Genomic DNA, 18,015 nt, shown 5'->3' on the forward strand with positions numbered 1-18,015 from the left:
CAGGACTGGGGTCCGCTATGAGCCTGGCGCCTAAGGCGCCAGGACTGAGTCCAAAGGGCCCCGACTTGGGCCCGCTGAGACTTCCCTGGGGAAAATGATGTCTGCCTCTGGGGTTGCTGAGCCCGGCCTGGCTCCTTGGAGTTAGGCATCATGACAGTACCCCCCCCTCAAGGCCCCTCCCAAGGTCTTTTCCTCCGGGGGTTTTGGTTTGTGCGGGAATCTTCGATGGAATCGTTGAATTAATCGTGGTGCGTGAACATAGTTACTGGGTTCCCAAGATCTTTCCTGAGGTCCATATCCTTTCCAATCAACAAGATAGAAGAGTTTCGACTTAACTATCTTGGAATCTAAAATGTCTTTCACTTCGAATTCTAATTCTCCATCAATTTGGACAGGTCCTGGGGGCTCAGACAGTCTGGTTCCCGGTTGTACTGGTTTTAGAAGAGATGCGTGAAAAACGGGATGAATCTGCATGTTGGATGGTAAATCGAGTTTAAAGGCCACTGGGTTGATAATAGCTTTGATGGGGTAAGGCCCAATGAATCTGGGATTAAAAGTTTGCTGACCCTTGAGGGGTAGATGTTTAGTTGCTAGCCATACCTGATCTCCTACTTGGTAAGGAGGAGTTTTACTTCGGTGCAAATCAGCGTTTTCTTTATACTTTTTCTTGGCTTGCTGTAAGTGGGTTGTAGCATCTTTGAAGGCTTGGGTTATTGTGGAATGTAGGTGATTTACTGCAGGCATCTCCAGGGTCAGAGGTGGATCTAGGTCAGAGGTCCGAGGATGGTGACCATACAGGGTATAAAAAGGAGTCTGTCCGGTTCCAGAATGCACTGAATTGTTGTATGCATATTCTGCAATCCAAAGGATGTCTTTCCAATTTAACTCGGATTGGTGTAACATGCACCGCAGATATTGCTCGAGAGTCTGATTGGTTCTCTCGGTTTGTCCGTCGGTCTGGGGGTGGTGGCTGGTGGATAACCGCACGTCTATTTGTGCTAGTTGGCAACATTTCTTCCAAAAGTGGGAGATAAATTGACTTCCATGGTCTGAGACTAATATGGAAGGGAAACCATGTAACCGCACTATATTTTCCATAAATTCCTTGGCCAAGGTGGAAGCTGACGGCAATCCTTTTAAAGGGATAAAATGGGCCATTTTGGAGAATAGATCCACTATTACGAGAATCGTGTTGTAACCACCACAAGGAGGCAGGTCAGTTATAAAGTCCATTGACAAGGTGTGCCAAGGTGCTGGTGGAATGTCCAAAGGTTGAAGTAGGCCGGCTGGCCTTTTCTTTTGACTCTTATTTTGGGCACAGATTCCGCAAGACAACACAAATGACTTTATGTCTTTTCTCCAAGAAGGCCACCAGAAGTGGCGTTTGATCTTTTCTTCTGTTTTCGCGATACCGGGGTGTCCTTCCATTAATGATTCATGATGATGGGTAATGACAAGTTCCTGCAATTCTTTACTTGGCAGAAATAACCGCTCTTGGAAGTAGGGTAAATCATCCTTAACGGTGTAGTGAGGACCCTTTTGACTCCATTCCAGTAAGGCAGAAGAGTCAAAAAGCTGTTTTACTTGAGCTTGGATGTCCTCAATGGTTTGCAATGAAGTCAAGCCCAGAATTCTTTGTTCCGGTATGATTGGCACAGGTTCTAAACTCGAATTGGGTTCTTCCATGCCTATCCGGGATAAGGCATCTGCCTTACCATTCTTGCAGCCAGGGCGATAGGTAATTACAAAATCAAATTCCGCAAAGAATAAAGCCCATTGGAGTTGTCGCGAAGATTGAGCTTTGGCCGTCTTTAAATACTGCAAATTTCTGTGGTCCGTAATTACGGTGATGGTGTGTCTTGCACCGAGAAGATAGTGACGCCAAGCCTTGAAAGCTGATTTAATAGCCAGTAGTTCTTTGTCGGTAATTGCGTAATTGAGTTCAGGTGGAGAGAATTTTCTGGACCAAAAGGCTACAGGGTGTAGTTGGTTAGTTTCTGGGTCTCTTTGCGACAGGACAGCTCCCATGGCCGAACTGGATGCATCGGTTTCCACGATGTAAGGGAGATCTGGGCGCGGGTGCTTCAATACAGGTGCAGAGGTGAATTTGGTTTTCAGGTCCTGAAAGGCTTGTTCAGCCTCAAGAGTCCATTCAAAGCGTTTATTTTTCTTTAGGAGAGCTGTGATGGGTTGAACAGTTCGAGAAAATTCCGGGATGAACCTTCGATAGAAATTGGCAAAGCCAAGCATGCTTTGCACTCCCTTCACAGAGCTAGGAGATGGCCATTTGAGAATGGCGTCCACTTTCCGCGAGTCCATTCGGATTCCTTGAGGTGTCAGGATGAATCCGAGAAACTCCACTTCTGTGGTATGAAAAACGCATTTTTCGAGCTTGGCAAATAATTTGTGCTGGCGCAATTTCTCAAGAACTGCCCTAACATGGTTTCTGTGATCAGATTCTGAGGAGGAATACACCAGGATGTCGTCAATATAAACGATGACACAAACATCGATAAGTTCCCGAAGAACATCATTCATGAAGTACTGAAAGGCGGCAGGTGCGTTGCACAAACCGAAGGGCATTACTTGATATTCGAAGAGCCCAAATTTGGTGCGGAATGCAGTCTTCCACTCGTCGCCCTCTTTTATACGTACCAGGTGGTAAGCTCCTCGGAGAGCTAGCTTGGTGTACACACGAGCATCTTTTACTTGGTCGATAAGCTCAGGTATCAGGGGCAAAGGGTAACGATTCTTAATCGTTATCTGATTTAGGGCGCGGTAGTCAATACAGGCCCTAAGGTCTCCTTCCTTTTTAGGTACGAAGAACAAAGCGGAAGGGACTGGTGACTTTGATGGGCGAATGAAGCCATTGGCCAGGTATTGATCCAAATACTGGCGCAAATGCAGGTTCTCAGGTTCAGTAAGAGCATAAATCCTACTACAAGGTAGTTGTGCATTGGGTACCAAGTCGATTTGGCAATCGTAAGATCGATGGGGTGGTAAGGTGTTAGCCTGCTCTTTCTGAAAAACGTCTTGGAATTCTTGGTATTCAGATGGTAGCTGTACAGGGGTGGAAGTTACAGAGGCTAGACCCATAGCTGGATTCCTTGGGTAACAGGTTGGTTCACAATCAGGAAAAGTTATCTTCTTTGCTCGCCAGTCTATTCTCGGATTATGTGTTTCTAACCAAGGGATACCAAGAAGTACTTGAAATTGTGGGGCCTTGATCACATCAAACACGATTGCTTCCCGATGTCCGTCCTGACCCACCAGAGTGATTTCAACTGTGGAATGCGTTACAGGCCCTGAGGCTATTTCGGTTCCATCAACTGTAGTAATTACATCTTGGGTTACTTTCGGGCGGAGAGGAAGCTTAATCCTGGAAGCCAATTCACGGTCTATGTAATTTCCAATAGCTCCACTGTCTATGTATGCTTTTATAGCATGCAACTGCTGAGGCTGTTTTGGGTTCACAAGCACCATTGGCATGACAAAATGCGAGGTCAAAGAGTTTGTTTTTAAGCTCGGCAAGCGGACCCCTACGCTTGTCGGGCTAGGTCGTTTCCCGAACCAGGTGTCAATAACTCGTTATCAGTGGCTCCAACCACCTTCTTGGGTGGTTTAACTGGACAACTTTGAAGAAAGTGACCGGAAGTTCCGCAATACAGACAAAGTTGCATTTGTCGCCTTCTCTCTCGTTCCTTCTGCGTTAATGGTCCTTTAACACCGCCAATTTGCATAGGTTCGGAAACATCAGTACTCTTGGAGTTAACGTGGGTCTTGATAGGTACTCTGGTTTCATACTTGAGCCGATCTGCTTTTCTATTTTGAAGTCTGTGATCAAGTTGAACCACTAAGTCTATGTAGTCTGCGCAGGCCTGGGGTGGATCTACTATCTGAGCTATAACATCTTTAAGCTCTCCGCACAGGCCTCGATGAAACAATGTGATCCTTTTATTTTCAGGCCATCCGGTTTCCACAACTAGTCTATTAAAGGTGGCGATATAGGACAAAAGCTCCTGATTACCTTGTCGTAAGGATAGCAGTTCGTTGTCAAGGGCCTGTCCCTGCGAGTGTCGAGCGAACAATCTTTCCATGCTGGCCTGGAAGCCCTGGAAATCCCAGAGAATGGGATCATCCTGATTTACCAATGGAATAGACCAATCGGCAGCACAGCCACTGAGGTAAGATAGTACAAAGGCTACTTTGGTCTGGTCGTTGGGGAAGGCCCCGGGCCTGCATAAAAAGTGTAAACGGCATTGGTTCATAAAAACGGCATATTTCTTGGGATCCCCCGCAAAACGTTCCGGCGGGGCCAAAGGCATGTGTCCAGATAGATTGATTTGTACCGGGTTATTCAAACCCATTGTTGTAGAAATATCTCCGGAAACAGGTAAAAGAGTGTGCTCTGCCTGGCCCTGCAATAACCTTTTGGCCAGATCATCAGTTCTTTCCTTGGATAGGATTAGTTCCCTTCTGAGAGCATTAGTCTCCTGGCGGGCTGAGTGCACTTCTGCCCGTAATTCCCCTAAAAGATGGGCCAGCTGATCTGTCTCGGAAGTCTCCATAGCGCCCAGGTGGGAAATTGTGGTAAGGCTTCGCGTTCTGTAACGCTCACCTGGTTCCCACGGAGGCGCGGCGTCGAAGGCGCAGAACTCTGAAGATGGACAGGAAGGGCCCCTCTATTCTGGCTTCCCTGGCTCGTTGGATACCCTCCTGTGCGTGAAAAGGGAGTATTACCAAATGTGGAACAATGCTCAAGCCTCCCACTCCCTTCCAACCCTCCACGATACCTCCTCCACGATTCCCTGTGAAGCCTCACCTTAGGGTTTGGAAGGATGAGCTCTCCATCCTGCTTCTGATGCAGGGGCGCGTTGAAACCCAGTTACTTCACTGGATTGAGGATTGATGGGAGTTCAGGTAAGATTGACTGTTCAGGTAAGGCGCTGTAAAAGTTCTGTTCAAAAGTTCAAGCTTAATAATAATGTTCGTTGTCTAATTGCAGCAAGCGCTAATGCTTATGTCTTTTTCCCCTTAGGGGCCGGGGTTCGGAGTGCCGGAGATATGGCGCCGACCCGAAGTGAAACAGTTCTGGATGAGCGCTCAGGTAATGTCTTTGCATTCGCTCATTCAATGTCTTTGTCTTTTTTCCCCATAGGGGCCGGGGTCCGGAGATGCCAGGAAGCGGCAGGACCCGAAATGCAGTGGGAATAATCCAACAGGTAAGACTTAAAAGGAAACTGAGCTTTCCTTATTCCTTTTCTCCCTCTCACCTTTGTTCTTGTCTTTTTTCCTCTAGGCGCCGGGGCGTAGCTGAATCCGGAAGATCGCTGCTGAAGATGGAAGCGCCTTGCAAAGGTGAGTAAAATGCAGCGCTGCAGCGATCGAAACAAAATGCCTTTAAAATGATGTCTTCCTTTTCAGGGCCGTTGGAGAAATGACTCCGGGATGCAGATTTAGCAGGTAAGGGCTTTTCTTCTCCTATTCTCTTCCTTTCTCCCCTTGCAGGTGTTCCAGGGTGCTGGCAGGCGTGGCTGAAGTCAGGATGCAGGAGCTGTCACGGTGAGCGTCCAGCTGCTAGATGCAGAACAACGCGAAGCACGTGTGGCTGTTCGGGTGGGGTTTAAATAGCCTTGGAAGAAGTTCCTGGTATGTATCCTTCCACCAATCAGGTATGTATCCTTCCCCGAATCAGGTATGTATCCTTCCCCGACCACACCCGGGTGGTGAAGTAGTCCTACAGGTAAAGTAGTCCCATTCAGGCCTCAAGAGGGCCTGGATGAAGCAGCAAGGTCTGCATCAGGTAAGTGTGCACCCAAGCACTTAAACACATCCTCTTCTATGAGCCTGGCGCCTAAGGCGCCAGGACTGGGGTCCGCTATGAGCCTGGCGCCTAAGGCGCCAGGACTGAGTCCAAAGGGCCCCGACTTGGGCCCGCTGAGACTTCCCTGGGGAAAATGATGTCTGCCTCTGGGGTTGCTGAGCCCGGCCTGGCTCCTTGGAGTTAGGCATCATGACAGGAGGTGACGGTTGTGACGGATGCATCCCTCACGGATTGGGAGCTCATGCCAACGAGTTGACAGTCAGCGGTCGTTGCTCTCTGTCAGAGTCCAGACTCCATATCAATCTGTTAGAGCTGCGGGCCATCAGGTTTGCCCTGAAGGCTTTTCTGCCGACTGTGCGAGGAAGGAATGTCCTGATTCTGACGGACAACACAGTGGCCATGCACTACCTCAACAAAAAGAGGGGGGGGGGCAGGGTCACTTCCTCTGTGCAGGGAGGCGATGCCGCTCTGGTTCTGGGCCATCCAGCAGGAAGTTTCGATCTCGGCAGTTCATCTGCCGGAGACGAAAACGAGACGGTGGACGCTCTGAGCATGCAGAGCGCGATCTCTCACGAGTGGGAACTGGCTCAGGATATTCTCCTGGAGATATTTGCCCTTTGGGGGACCCCTCAGGTGGATCTCTTCGCCTCCAGTGTCAACCGAAAGTGTGAAAGGTTCTGCTCGTGGGAATTTCCTCCAAAAGGAGCCTTAGGAGACGTGTTCATGGTGGAGTGGTCCTTCCCACTGCTGTACGCGTTTCCTCCAGTCCCCATCATCCCGCAAGTGCTGCGGAGGTTACGGAGGTTCAGTTCCCGGATGATCCTCATTGCTCCGGCTTGGGCTCGGAGGATGTGGTACCCGGATCTTCTCGACTTGTCCATCTGCCCTCCACGTAGTCTTCCCTACCGAGACGACCTGCTCTCACGAGAGGGGGGTCAGGTTCTCCATCCAGAGGTCAGATCCCTCAACCTTCACGCTTGGCTTCTGAAAGGTTGAGGTATAAGGATTGGGACCTCCCTGAAGACGTGATGGAGGTGTTGCTTTCAGCCAGACGGCCGGCAACAAAGTCCCTGTACCGTTTTCATTGGAGAAAGTTCTGCGACTAGTGCAGGGTTTAGAATGTGGATCCTTTTTCATGTGACATTCCTGTAGTTCTGTCTTTTTTGCTTTCGTTGGCCCACAGCGGCCTGCAAGTGGGTACTGTTAAAGGTTACCTGCGGCGTCGTCTATATTTAAGCGCCGTCTGAGGAGTGTTCTTATTTTAAAATTCCTTTAATTTCTCAAAGGACTCACTAATGCGTTTCCGCCTGGTTGGGATTTGAACCTTGTTATGAAATTCCTTATGTGCTCAGTTTGAGCCTTTACATTCTTGTCCTTTGAGGCTGTTAACCCTTAAAACTGAGTTTTTAGTTGCGGTCACTTCCGCTCGCAGAGTGAGTGAGTTGCAGGCACTTTCAGTTAAGCCACCCTTCACTGTGTTTTATAAGGACAGGCTGGTCCTTAGAGTTCGTCCTTCCTTTCTTCCGAAGGTGGTGTCGGAATTTCATTTGAGCCAGAAGGTGGTTCTTCTGGCATTTTATCCTCCTCCACATCCTGGTAAGGAAGAGGAGAGGCTCCATAGGTTTGATCCTAGGAGAGCTTGAAGTTTCTACATTTCTCGCATGTCCCGGGTCAGAGTGGACGATCAGCTCTTTATTGGTTACGCTGGAAGGCATTTGGGACAAGCTGTGACTAAGCAGGCTTTGTCTAGATGGATTATCTTGGCAATTTCTGAATGTTACCGCTTGGCGGGTAAAGGACCCTCCGGTAGGCTTACGGGCCCATTCTACTAGGGGTATGGCTGCCTCTACTGCCCTGCAGAGAGGTGTTGCTATTTGTAACATCTGTGATGCAGCCACTTGCGCTTTGGTCCATACTTTTGTACGTCACTACTCCCTCGATTCTATCCATGGGCAGGATCTGGCCTTTGGCAAGGCGGTCCTTTACTCTGCAATTTGATTGGGCATTCTAAATTTCTATATTCTAAATTTTTTTCCCTCCTCCATACGTTGGTACTGCTTTGGGAGTCTGTCATAGATATGGAATACGTCGGAGGACCCAATCCCTTTGAAGAACAAGTTACTCTCTTACCTGGTAACGTTCTTTCGATGGGATGGTCTGACGACTTATTCCATATCGCTCCCTCCCTACCTGCCCCGCTACAGAATTTCTTATGCGATTGCAGCTTACGTTTCCGCAATGCTTTCTGTGGTCATACTGGCAGTGGTTTGGTGCCACACGTTCTGGGGAAAACACTACAACTGAGGCTACAGGTGTTGTGCGTCCTACTTATAACATCCGGTGACGTCTGCTCGGCGGAGGCCCTCGAGGACAGCGTATCGGCATCATCGACGCAGGACGCAGACGCCGAAAGATTTCCCAAAGCAGCACAGCTGTGGTGATTACTGTCATAGATATGGAATACGTCGTCGGACCATCCCATCGAAAGAACGTTACCAGGTAAGAGAATAACTTGTTCTTTGCCAAAATTGAGGATGTTCTAAAGGAAATGGGAAATGGATCAATACTAAGAGGAGGAGAATTTAAAACTATTCTAGATAAGGCGTTGGATAAATCAGAAATATCTTGTTCATACGCAGAGGAGAGGGCTAGAAAGGGTCTCTTGAAATTGATGCAGTCATGGGACTTGCATGATACTTGGCGTTGACTAAACTCGGGGGGGGGTGGCGGGGGGAGGAGCAGTATAGCTTTTGCTCTGTACCACATGGTGGTACTTCCCGAATTGATTTTTTTCTTGGTGAGTAGAGACTTTTTTGGTGATGTGACTGCATCAGATATGGGTGACATTGTGATTTCTGACCATGCATATGTGATCTTAGTTAGATCGTACACAGAGAGATGGGAGAACAGATCGTCAATGGAGATTTAACACACAATTGCTATTGGATCAAGATTTCATTAAGCAAATTGGAATGGAGATCTCATTCGTTGAAGAAAATGCTGAGTCAGTTGATTGACAACTGTCTGGGATGCTTTGAAAGCCTTCTTACGTTGTAAAATAATTTGCTATGCTTCATATAAAAAGAAAGGAAATGAGACAGATTACAAACATTTGGAATTAGAATACAAGAGACGTATAGCTGATCATAGTCAATCCTTCTGTTGATTCTTTCTCAGCCATGATGAAAGCTAAATGCTCTTTAGATAAACTGAGACACTGTAAGGGAGAGAGGAATTTATTTTATACAAAGCCAGCATTTTGGCATCACGGTCTGGGACATTATTAGTGGATAGATTGCGAGGTAGAGAGAAGGGGAAACAAGTACTTTTTATTTCAAATGATAATGGCACACTTCTGAGGAAAAAGAAGAAATCTTTAATGCGCTCAAAGTTTTATGCTTCATTATATTGTGAAGATGAAATTGTGAGTGAAGTTAAAGTGGCTAGTTACTTGGAGAATATATGTATCCCAGAGTTAAATGTTAGGGATAAGGGATAGACTTCTTTTAGATGGAGAAATTTCAGTACAGGAAATTATTGACTCTGTGGGGTCAATGTCCTCTGGCAAATGTCCAGGGGCAGATGGATTTTTAGTCTAATTCTATGCTGAATTTAGTGCTTCCCTTGCGTCCTTGATGGTTGATCTTTTGCGGAAATTATTAACTCCGAACTGATGGCCGACTCCATGAAAGCCACAGTGATATCTGTGACTCCAAAGCCGGGAAAACATCATTCAAATTGTAGACGGATATCTCTGCTAAATGCTGATGTAAACTTCTGGCACAGATCTTGGCTGTAAGCATGAACCCTTTATTGCCGTAACTTTTCCATCAAGACCAGACAGGGTTTGGATATGGTAGAAATAGTTTTGATAATTCGAGAGAACCTTTAGATGTTGTACTTTTAAGATGTGATTCGCCGTCTCCTTATGCTGCAGTTAGTGTTGATGCAGAAAAAGCATTCAGTAGGGTAAGTTGGACGTTTTCTACGGCAAGTGTTGTTAAAAATCAATTGTGGATCTCGCATATTAAAACTTTTTAATATATTATATAGAAATGCTGAGGCAAGGGTCTTAGTGAATGGCTGTCTATCCGAGGTCTTTCGTATTGTTCATGGTACCCGACAAGGTTGTCCCCTCTTTTTGAAAATCTCTATTGTACCCCTAGCTATCTCTCTTAGAGAAAATTTTATTAAAGATGTGTTGTTGGGTGACTGCGTCTCCAAGCTGCTGCAGTACGCAGATGATCTTTTAGTTCTACTTTCTGAACCTGAATCATCGTTTGTAGAGTTCGTTTCAACTCTACAGAAATGTGGCCAAGTATCCAATTACAAAATGTGTCTAAGACACTGATTTTTTCCTATACCTCCTGCATGTCACAGAAATCTCTTGGGTGTTGAAAGAGAGGTATGGGCAGAAAATGGTTTTCATTTTTAGGTATACAGCTCTCTAGGCAAGTTAAAACCCTATTTTCATATAATATACATATTAAACTAGCGGAAATAACCATATAGTGTTTAAAATGGAGTAGGCTGAATCTGACACTAAAATGTATGTTATTAAGATGGCTACTCCCAAAACTGCTTTATATTTTTATCATGCTCCCACTTCCATTAACCATGACATAGATAATGTTTTTCACAAATTTCTATGGGGACAGGGAGGCAGACCCAGAATCCCTAGAGATATAGTAATGAAGCCGGTGCGCATGGGAGGATTTTGTTTCCCCAATATTGCTTCATACCACAGAGCCTTTTCTTTGCACACATTATACATCTGGCTGGGAGATGTGACTGTAACTTGCTCAAATTGGGTTCACATGGAGAGATCCTCTGTTCAACCAATTCCACTTGATTGCCTTTTTTAACATGGACAAGAAATTATCTATGTATAATACTCCTCCATTTGTTAGACATGTTCTGAAAGACTGGAAGAAATGTTGAGTCCTCAGGGGTAAAGTACCTTCTGAGCTCCAAGCCCTCTATTTGGAGGAATCCAGCTATATTCTGTTTAACAATCGTCCGCTATCATGGCCCTCCTGGCAGTCAACGGGCGTCTGGAAAATTGGGCACTTTTTTGATGGAACTTCTATGCTTAGTTTTGACTTCCTGAAATTTAAATATAAGCTGTGAATGTCTGAGGTACGCTGTTATTGAATACTTTGTAAGGTTTTTGAATTATTTGCTCTTTTGAACGCTTCTTTTCATAGTATTCCTCCTATATTGCATTTATCTAAATGTGAACCTCTCACGGCCTCCAGCTTGTATAAGATACTTGCACCAAAAGATGTTAATGTGGCATCTGAATGTGGTAATGTGGTATGGCGAGAATTTAGGATGTTCTATTGTCAATATTGTATTAATTATTTTTCTATTGTATTTGTTTCCCCATGAAAATATAAATAAAAAGATATTTTTTAAAAAAGAGGAAGACCCCTGCACCCACAGTGGAGAGTTCCTGGAGAAACCTGAAGGAGCCAAGACTCCTGTACAGCTGTGAGACCGGTGACCCGTCTGAAGGAGGCCTGGCAACCAACTTCTGCTGCTGTTCTGGAAGAGCCCTGTATTGCTGTCGATCTTCAGCAGTCCTGCGAGGTAGCTGCAGCCCGTGAAGTGGAGGAAACATCCATCCGTTCCTGACGTCTGCTCCGTACCCTGCGAAGAAGAGCCTTCGGTAGTGTCCTGGGACTGCCCTAAGGCTGAACAGCTCTAAGTTTGGGCTACCGTGCTGCTGACGCCTCCGTTCCGCATTGAGACCTGGAACTTGGGGGGGATCCTATGCTTGTCCTACAAGACTTACCTCGGGCAGATTCCTGAGTCCTAGCATCCAGGGGATCCGAGATAGGAGGTGAAGTCTGACCGCGACAAGTGAGAACCTTTCAATTGCCGTGCTGCGGTGACCACCGTCTGAAACAGCTTACCTGAGTCGAGTCCAGTCCTGAGAGGGGTCCTGCATCGTGTTTTGCTGCATTCTGCCACTGAGAGTCTGTGCACCAGCCAAAGACACAACTGGAGATCTGCTCGAACCTGCAACCCCTGCCAATCAAGGATTGAGGTTGAAGGCTGGAAAAGTGACTTCTGACCTTCTTCCATTCACCTGCCAAGTCCTGTGAAGAATTTGGAGTACGGGGGGTGAGCTACAGTGGTTCTTACCTGCCCCTAAACTCCCTTTAAAAGTTTTTCTAACTTTTCTAAAACTTTTACAATACTTTGGCTTTGCCATTGCGTGCTCGCGCAAGCCTTCCAAAAGATGGGGACACTTTTGTTAGTTAGAATAACTTGTCCTCTAACCTTTGGAATCGTTCATTGGATCCCAGAGACCCTGCCTTTATTTTTCCCAGCGTTAGACTGTATCAGAACTTTTCCTGAATTTTGGGCATAAGACCCCAGATAAATTAGGGAAGCACTTTTGAAGCTAGGGCTAATTCTCTGTGGACCTGTAGTGCATACTCGAATCTGTACTTGTATTATGCCCTACTGTAATGACTGTATAGATGTATTCTATTATTAGTGTTGTATGATACTTCTTCTTGTTAGTCATTTTTCATAGTGTTAGGCCATAAATAACTGTATTTTTATACTTGTCGTCTAAGTGTAAATTGTGACTCCCATTGTGTGTACTCATTGTGGACCCTTTACAAGCTCACCACCTCCTGAGACTTAGCCCAGACACTCGTCACTGCTACCTTGAACTGGTTTGGCTACAGCTCCCAGAGAAGTCCCTGTCACAATATAGGTTGGCCTTTTATACATCTGTCCCCCAGGCCAAAGTATAGAAAATCAGTCCAAACAAAGGTTATATAAAAATAGGATACTTTTAAAAAACTAAAAATACAAATACATTAATCAAAAACACTATGACCCACACCTGTTAAAAAGAAGACATAGCATGCAGATCTTGTAATGGAAGGCGGCATTCTGGGTCTGAAGACCGTGTTATCCAGACGATCATTTCGGCATCAAATGTCACATTTACTGAAGATTTCCTTTACAAAGGTAGAGCGTGTGGTCTCACTGATCACTAAGGTACATTAAGGGAGGCCACAGTGATATAACCACTTCAAGTGTTTGAGCAAGGCCTCTATGTGCTTTAAATAGGTTGAGTCAGCACTGAGACATTTCAAGTCAGTTATTCACAATGGATTTAGGGCGCTGAGACAGTTCAATTAGCGCAAGACGATCCAGGGTGGTCCAACAGCTCGAAGAGATCCATCTGTACAATGCATTTCTTGAGGGGTGGTCGGCTAAAATGGCTGGAGCGCAGTCAGGGGGGGGTAGGTTCAGTGTAAAAGCAGCTCTGGGTGCTTGCAGTGGCTCAAAAAGCATCTTTAAATGGTCTAACCAGCTCAAAAATGGATGAAGGTGGAAAACGGGGTCCTGAGTTGCTCCTTGTACTTCCCAGCCAGGAAGGCCTTTAGAGAGCCCTTGCAGGTACTGTCACCTTGAGGGGGCAGGTTCCTGGGTACCGGTGGTCTCAGCTTGCAGTAGGCTTTGTCTGGCCAGTAGGTCATCACAGGTATGCATTTGGGATGGTTTAGGGAAAAGACTTTCCCTTTTCCTGGAAGCCTTCATTTTCAGCCCTCTGAAAAAGGGCTTTGGAGCAGACTGTACACCCTGCTACCCCCAAAGTTCCAGGTGTAATCCTCCTTCAGAAGTCCAAAGATGATTCAACAGTGTTGTCTCATCCCCTTAAAAAGGCAATCTACTACAGCGGATTTGTATGGATGAGAAGCTCATCTTTCGACTTTCAGGCAAACTGTGCTTTCAATCACAAGAGATGCTATATCTTGACTGTACTACTTTGTGCTCTTACTGTGTGATCCCCTGCCTGCTGTGTGTAATCATGCTCTTTGTGACACTTCTATGTTGTGTATGCGTGTGAGACCCCCTCCTCCCCCACCATGTTCTTAATGTGACCTCCCTCTATAATCTGCCTCCATGACCCCTAGGCTTGGTGTGTGAGCGCACTCGATGCTCTGTGTACCCCCCATAGAGTGTGTGGTCCCCAGATCAGTTGTACTTGCCCCCCTTACATCTAATGCTGCGAGTGCCTTGGTAGGGCTGAAACAGTTGGCTCTGTCCATGCTTGCTGCGGCTTGTATCTGTTTTAGATTCACATGTAGCCAGCCCAATCTCCCTGCATGTTGGTGCACTATTTAAAAAATAAAATAAAACAGGGGGTGGATACATGGATGCCTCAACTGTTTTGGCACGATATGCATCTTATATGCGTCGTTTCTAAACAAGTAATGGTATAAGATGCTAATAGTTTTGCTGCAAAATTTCATACAATCTATCTTCCTACTACACAGTTCATGATAACAAAGTAAAAACGTGTGGAAAAATAAACACAGCTGATCGGGCGATTGCTCTCAATCCCTTTGTTAAAGTTCTGCAAGGAGTCCTCTCACAGCTAGGGAACAGGTTTCCCTCAAGCCCACCTGGCTCTCCTAATGCTATATTTGGTGGTCTCAGGAAGGTGGAGCAGAGCAGGAGAAGGTGCATGTAATACGTTAGGACATTTTATACGGCAGGGTGTAGCAATATAGCAATATATACAGTTCTTTATCTGGTTTTGCTGTGCAAAATAAAATGGAAATTGAGTTTTACAGGTAAGTTAAAACATGATCTAGGGTCACCGTAAGAGTTTGGGAGCAGCCAGAGCATTCACGCTCAAGGTTTGCAAAGTTTAGATATAGAAGGTCCCAAAGTCTGGGTTTGTTCTAATGGTAATATGTAGTATCAACACAGAGGGATAAAGTCAAAAGGCAAACGCTGAAATGTGTGAAAGCAACTGTGACCTTTGAAACTGTGACCTTTGAAAATGTTTCAAACTAGTTTGAAAAATCAAATTTACCGCTGGCAGAGACAGTCTCCATTTGAGAATTGTTGATTTAATAATAATTAGTGAAGGAAAGAGATTCCTCTGAAGGAAGGCACTCTTCAAAGTTACCAGGGTGTTGGTGGACTAAGAAGGAGATTAGATGCTGGGGTATGTTGCAGCTGCTCGGCAGCAGATGATGCTGGGTCCAGTATCCAAGCAGTTCAGACAGTGACCCATTGATGCAGATCAGGCACGGCTGGGGTTGCTCAGAGTCCCTGAGGTCTTGGATGAAGGTTTGCTTGCCATAAATTAGTGGGCCTCTGGATCTACATGTTACCCTCCAGTCCGCCTGTTTTCCATCTCACCCTGTTTGACCAGACCTAATAAGCAAGAAGGCTGGTCTTGGAGTTTGCAGTGCAAAAGCGTTAGGTAATGCAGGTATTCCTGCTGGTGCAATGAGAGGCAATGCGGTTTATGGTTCCCGGTGGTCTTTGAAGTAGGTTGGAATCCAAAGGTACTAGCAGCTCTTCACAGTCCTCGATCTTAGGTGAGTTGCTGCAGCAGCGCTTCCATAAGTTGTACGTGGGTTCAGGTTGCTTCTTCATGCTTCAGGACTTGTCCCAGGGGTTGACAAGGGTTAGGTGCAGCTCCCCCACCCCCATGTTATAGGAAGCTTAGTGCAAACTCAGCCTCCAATCGCAACCATGTGTCCTTTGAAACATTTTTGGTCACGCATTCATGGGTGGTCATCAAAATCAAGCTTTCCAGAGCTCCTTTCTGGGTACACACACAGGATTTAGACATGATTCCCAGACATCCTTTACAAATACTCGCCACATCTGGCTTTGCTTCTTTCCTGGCTCAACATCCTATTAGGGCACTTCTCTTTCTTTTCACACAAAGAAAATACATTTAGCTGTGAAGTTCTATTAGGAGTACCTGATACAAGAGCACCGCCTAGAAGCCCTGAACCAGAGAGCGTTTATGCTTTCTACTTTAAAGAAATCATTTGACAAGTGCTTTGGATGACTTTCCAGTTTTTGGCTCCAGCCCTGTCCAGGCATGCACAGCTAACTAGGCAGTGTATTGATATGTCAATATTGGTTCAAGCTTGGGTCTCTCAGGGGGCACAATTCACAAAGATGCTCCATGGGTGATTCCATGTGTGTGACTCGCCAAGGAAAAGGGTAGGAAACCCATCCAGACCAGCAGAAAAGTTAGGGGGCTCACGCCAGAACCACAGCAGCTCCAGATGACATTTACTTTTAGGAGCATCATGGGAAGTACATACATGTAATTACGGATTTAATTACTGATCCACCCTTGCTGCTCCCTATTTTTTTAAATCAAGTAAACAAGGCTGAAATGCTCTGGACCAATGACTAGATGGTGAATTGTGTGAATCAGAACAGATATGGGCTGCAAAAATACAGTTACAGTAAGTAACATTTTCTATATTATGCAGCATAGAATAGCATTTGGGATAATTCAATTGATTCCTCCACCTAGCAAGCAAAGGTTAGACTATCATGTTCTCTGGCAGCACACTTCAGCCGATACAAAAACGAATCGGGTGTGGCTATGTCTGCCTGTGTTGGGTGCCGTCTGCCTTTGTGTGATGTGACGTGTTGCACGTGTGTGTGCATGAGAAATGCATCGAGCTACATGTTGCCTACCTGTGCTTGATAACCCCACTTTATACACATCCCTATGTGCAGTGTTCGCCTTTGGGTGTTGATGTGATTTGTTGTGTCTAATTATGGGATTTAACGTGACTGCCTGTATGTGGTGGACTTCTCCACTCTTTCCAAATTGATGTGCACCTTTTCTCTTTTGTAGGACCTCACACATTATGTTACTGGCTGGACGGACTGGAACTTGGCTCTGAATGCAAAGGGTGGCCCCAACTGGGTGAATAACTTTGCAGACAGCCCAGTGATTGTGGACCCAGCGAAGGATGTATTTTACAAGCAGCCAATGTTCTACCACATAGCACACTTCAGGTGAGAGGGTGGCTAACTGATGTGGCGGCTATACTGCATGCATGCAAGTCACTGCTTTGTTAAAGGTGAATACAGACATTCAGTGGGGGCAGCAGAATTTCAGCCTCCCGGTGTGTTCATAGCAGCCAGCACGAGAAAGCAAGGATGAATAGGTGGAAAGATGGAGGTGGTTGGATGAGAGGGCATTTAGCAGGGTTGAAGGGTGTGGGCGACAGACGGGAGGGAGCAAGAATATTCAGCACGTGGGAAGGGGCCCGCAGGAGCAATTCTGCTGGCGAGAGGTTATGTGCTTCAGCTATTTTCTAGGTGAGCACATGTTTTGCAGGTGAAAGGGAGGAAACAGAACAGTGTGTAATAAAGGTGTTTTTATTGGATGTCTTTTCCCGCTCCTGGCATGTTGTGAATATTCATCAACGTAACATTGCAACACTAAGCCCTGGCTATCTAAAGCTCGAGCCCCAGAAAACAAATTAAGAAATCAAGCCAATCAGTCTTTGAGAAACAACAAAGACCCATGAGTAACAGAATTTCAAAGGAAAACCCTACTGAGCTATCTAAACACAAGGAACCTGCATCCCTCATTGGGCACCTAGTACTTAATTTAATTTCGTCATTTGTATAGCACCTTTCACCATAGGTATGATCCCAATGTGCTGTAGGATGAAAGCCCTCGGAGGGACCGAAGTCCAAAGTATGGGAAATTCAAAGAAGTGCTAATATGCTCGTGTGCATTATAGCCATTACAAAGCTATGAGGGTGTGGACAAGTCCCTACTAGCCACCCATGTCTATTTGGCATGTGTATGGGTGGGTCCCTACTAGCCACCCATGTCTATTTGGCATGTGTATGGGTGGGAAGAGGGAGTCTAGAGACGTAAACTGGAGGGGTGTGCGAGAGGACCGTCCGCATGTGTGTAGCTACAGTTTGAATTTTTGTCGTGAAAGGTAGCTGCATTCTTGGGGGTGTCGAAATGATCTGAGAGAGCCCTTGGAGGCCCTACACAACGAAACGTCGCTCAGGATCAGACTAGACAGAAATGGAATGCTGTCAAACAATATACCTTCACAAAATGGTCTGAAACGGGTGTCGTCTGGTGCCGGCGGTCTTCTGTTTGTTCATATCAGACATGTTTGAAGCCTTTAAAACAACGAGAAGCTTCCCGCCCAAGATCTCTGGGTCACCAGTGGGTTGTCTGCTGTTTGCAGACTATCTATTACTTCTGGACCAGACCGAAATAGGCCTGCAACGACAGCTGTGAGCTCTAGAGCTATATGTTCAGGAAAAGGCCCTTAGGCTCAATCCAACAAAATACAAAATGCTAACCTTGGGACCAAACAAACAAGTAAATAAGAGTAAGAAATTCAAGT

General features: G+C 46.0%; 1 protein-coding gene across 4 annotated transcripts in view; it reads left to right on the forward strand.

Moving 5' to 3' along the window:
• Positions 1-18,015, forward strand: part of GBA1 (glucosylceramidase beta 1) — a 362,310-nt gene that overhangs the window by 292,048 nt on the left and 52,247 nt on the right. For all 4 annotated transcript variants that reach the window (XM_069650127.1, XM_069650126.1, XM_069650121.1 and 1 more), the window contains one exon: positions 16,485-16,648. In XM_069650127.1, coding sequence (XP_069506228.1) covers positions 16,485-16,648 — 164 coding nt within the window. The remainder of the gene's footprint in view (positions 1-16,484; positions 16,649-18,015) is intronic.

The sequence above is a fragment of the Ambystoma mexicanum genome, chromosome 1p (assembly GCF_040938575.1).
Source record: "Ambystoma mexicanum isolate Mex_15411 chromosome 1p, UKY_AmexF1_1, whole genome shotgun sequence".
NCBI lineage: Eukaryota > Metazoa > Chordata > Amphibia > Caudata > Ambystomatidae > Ambystoma > Ambystoma mexicanum.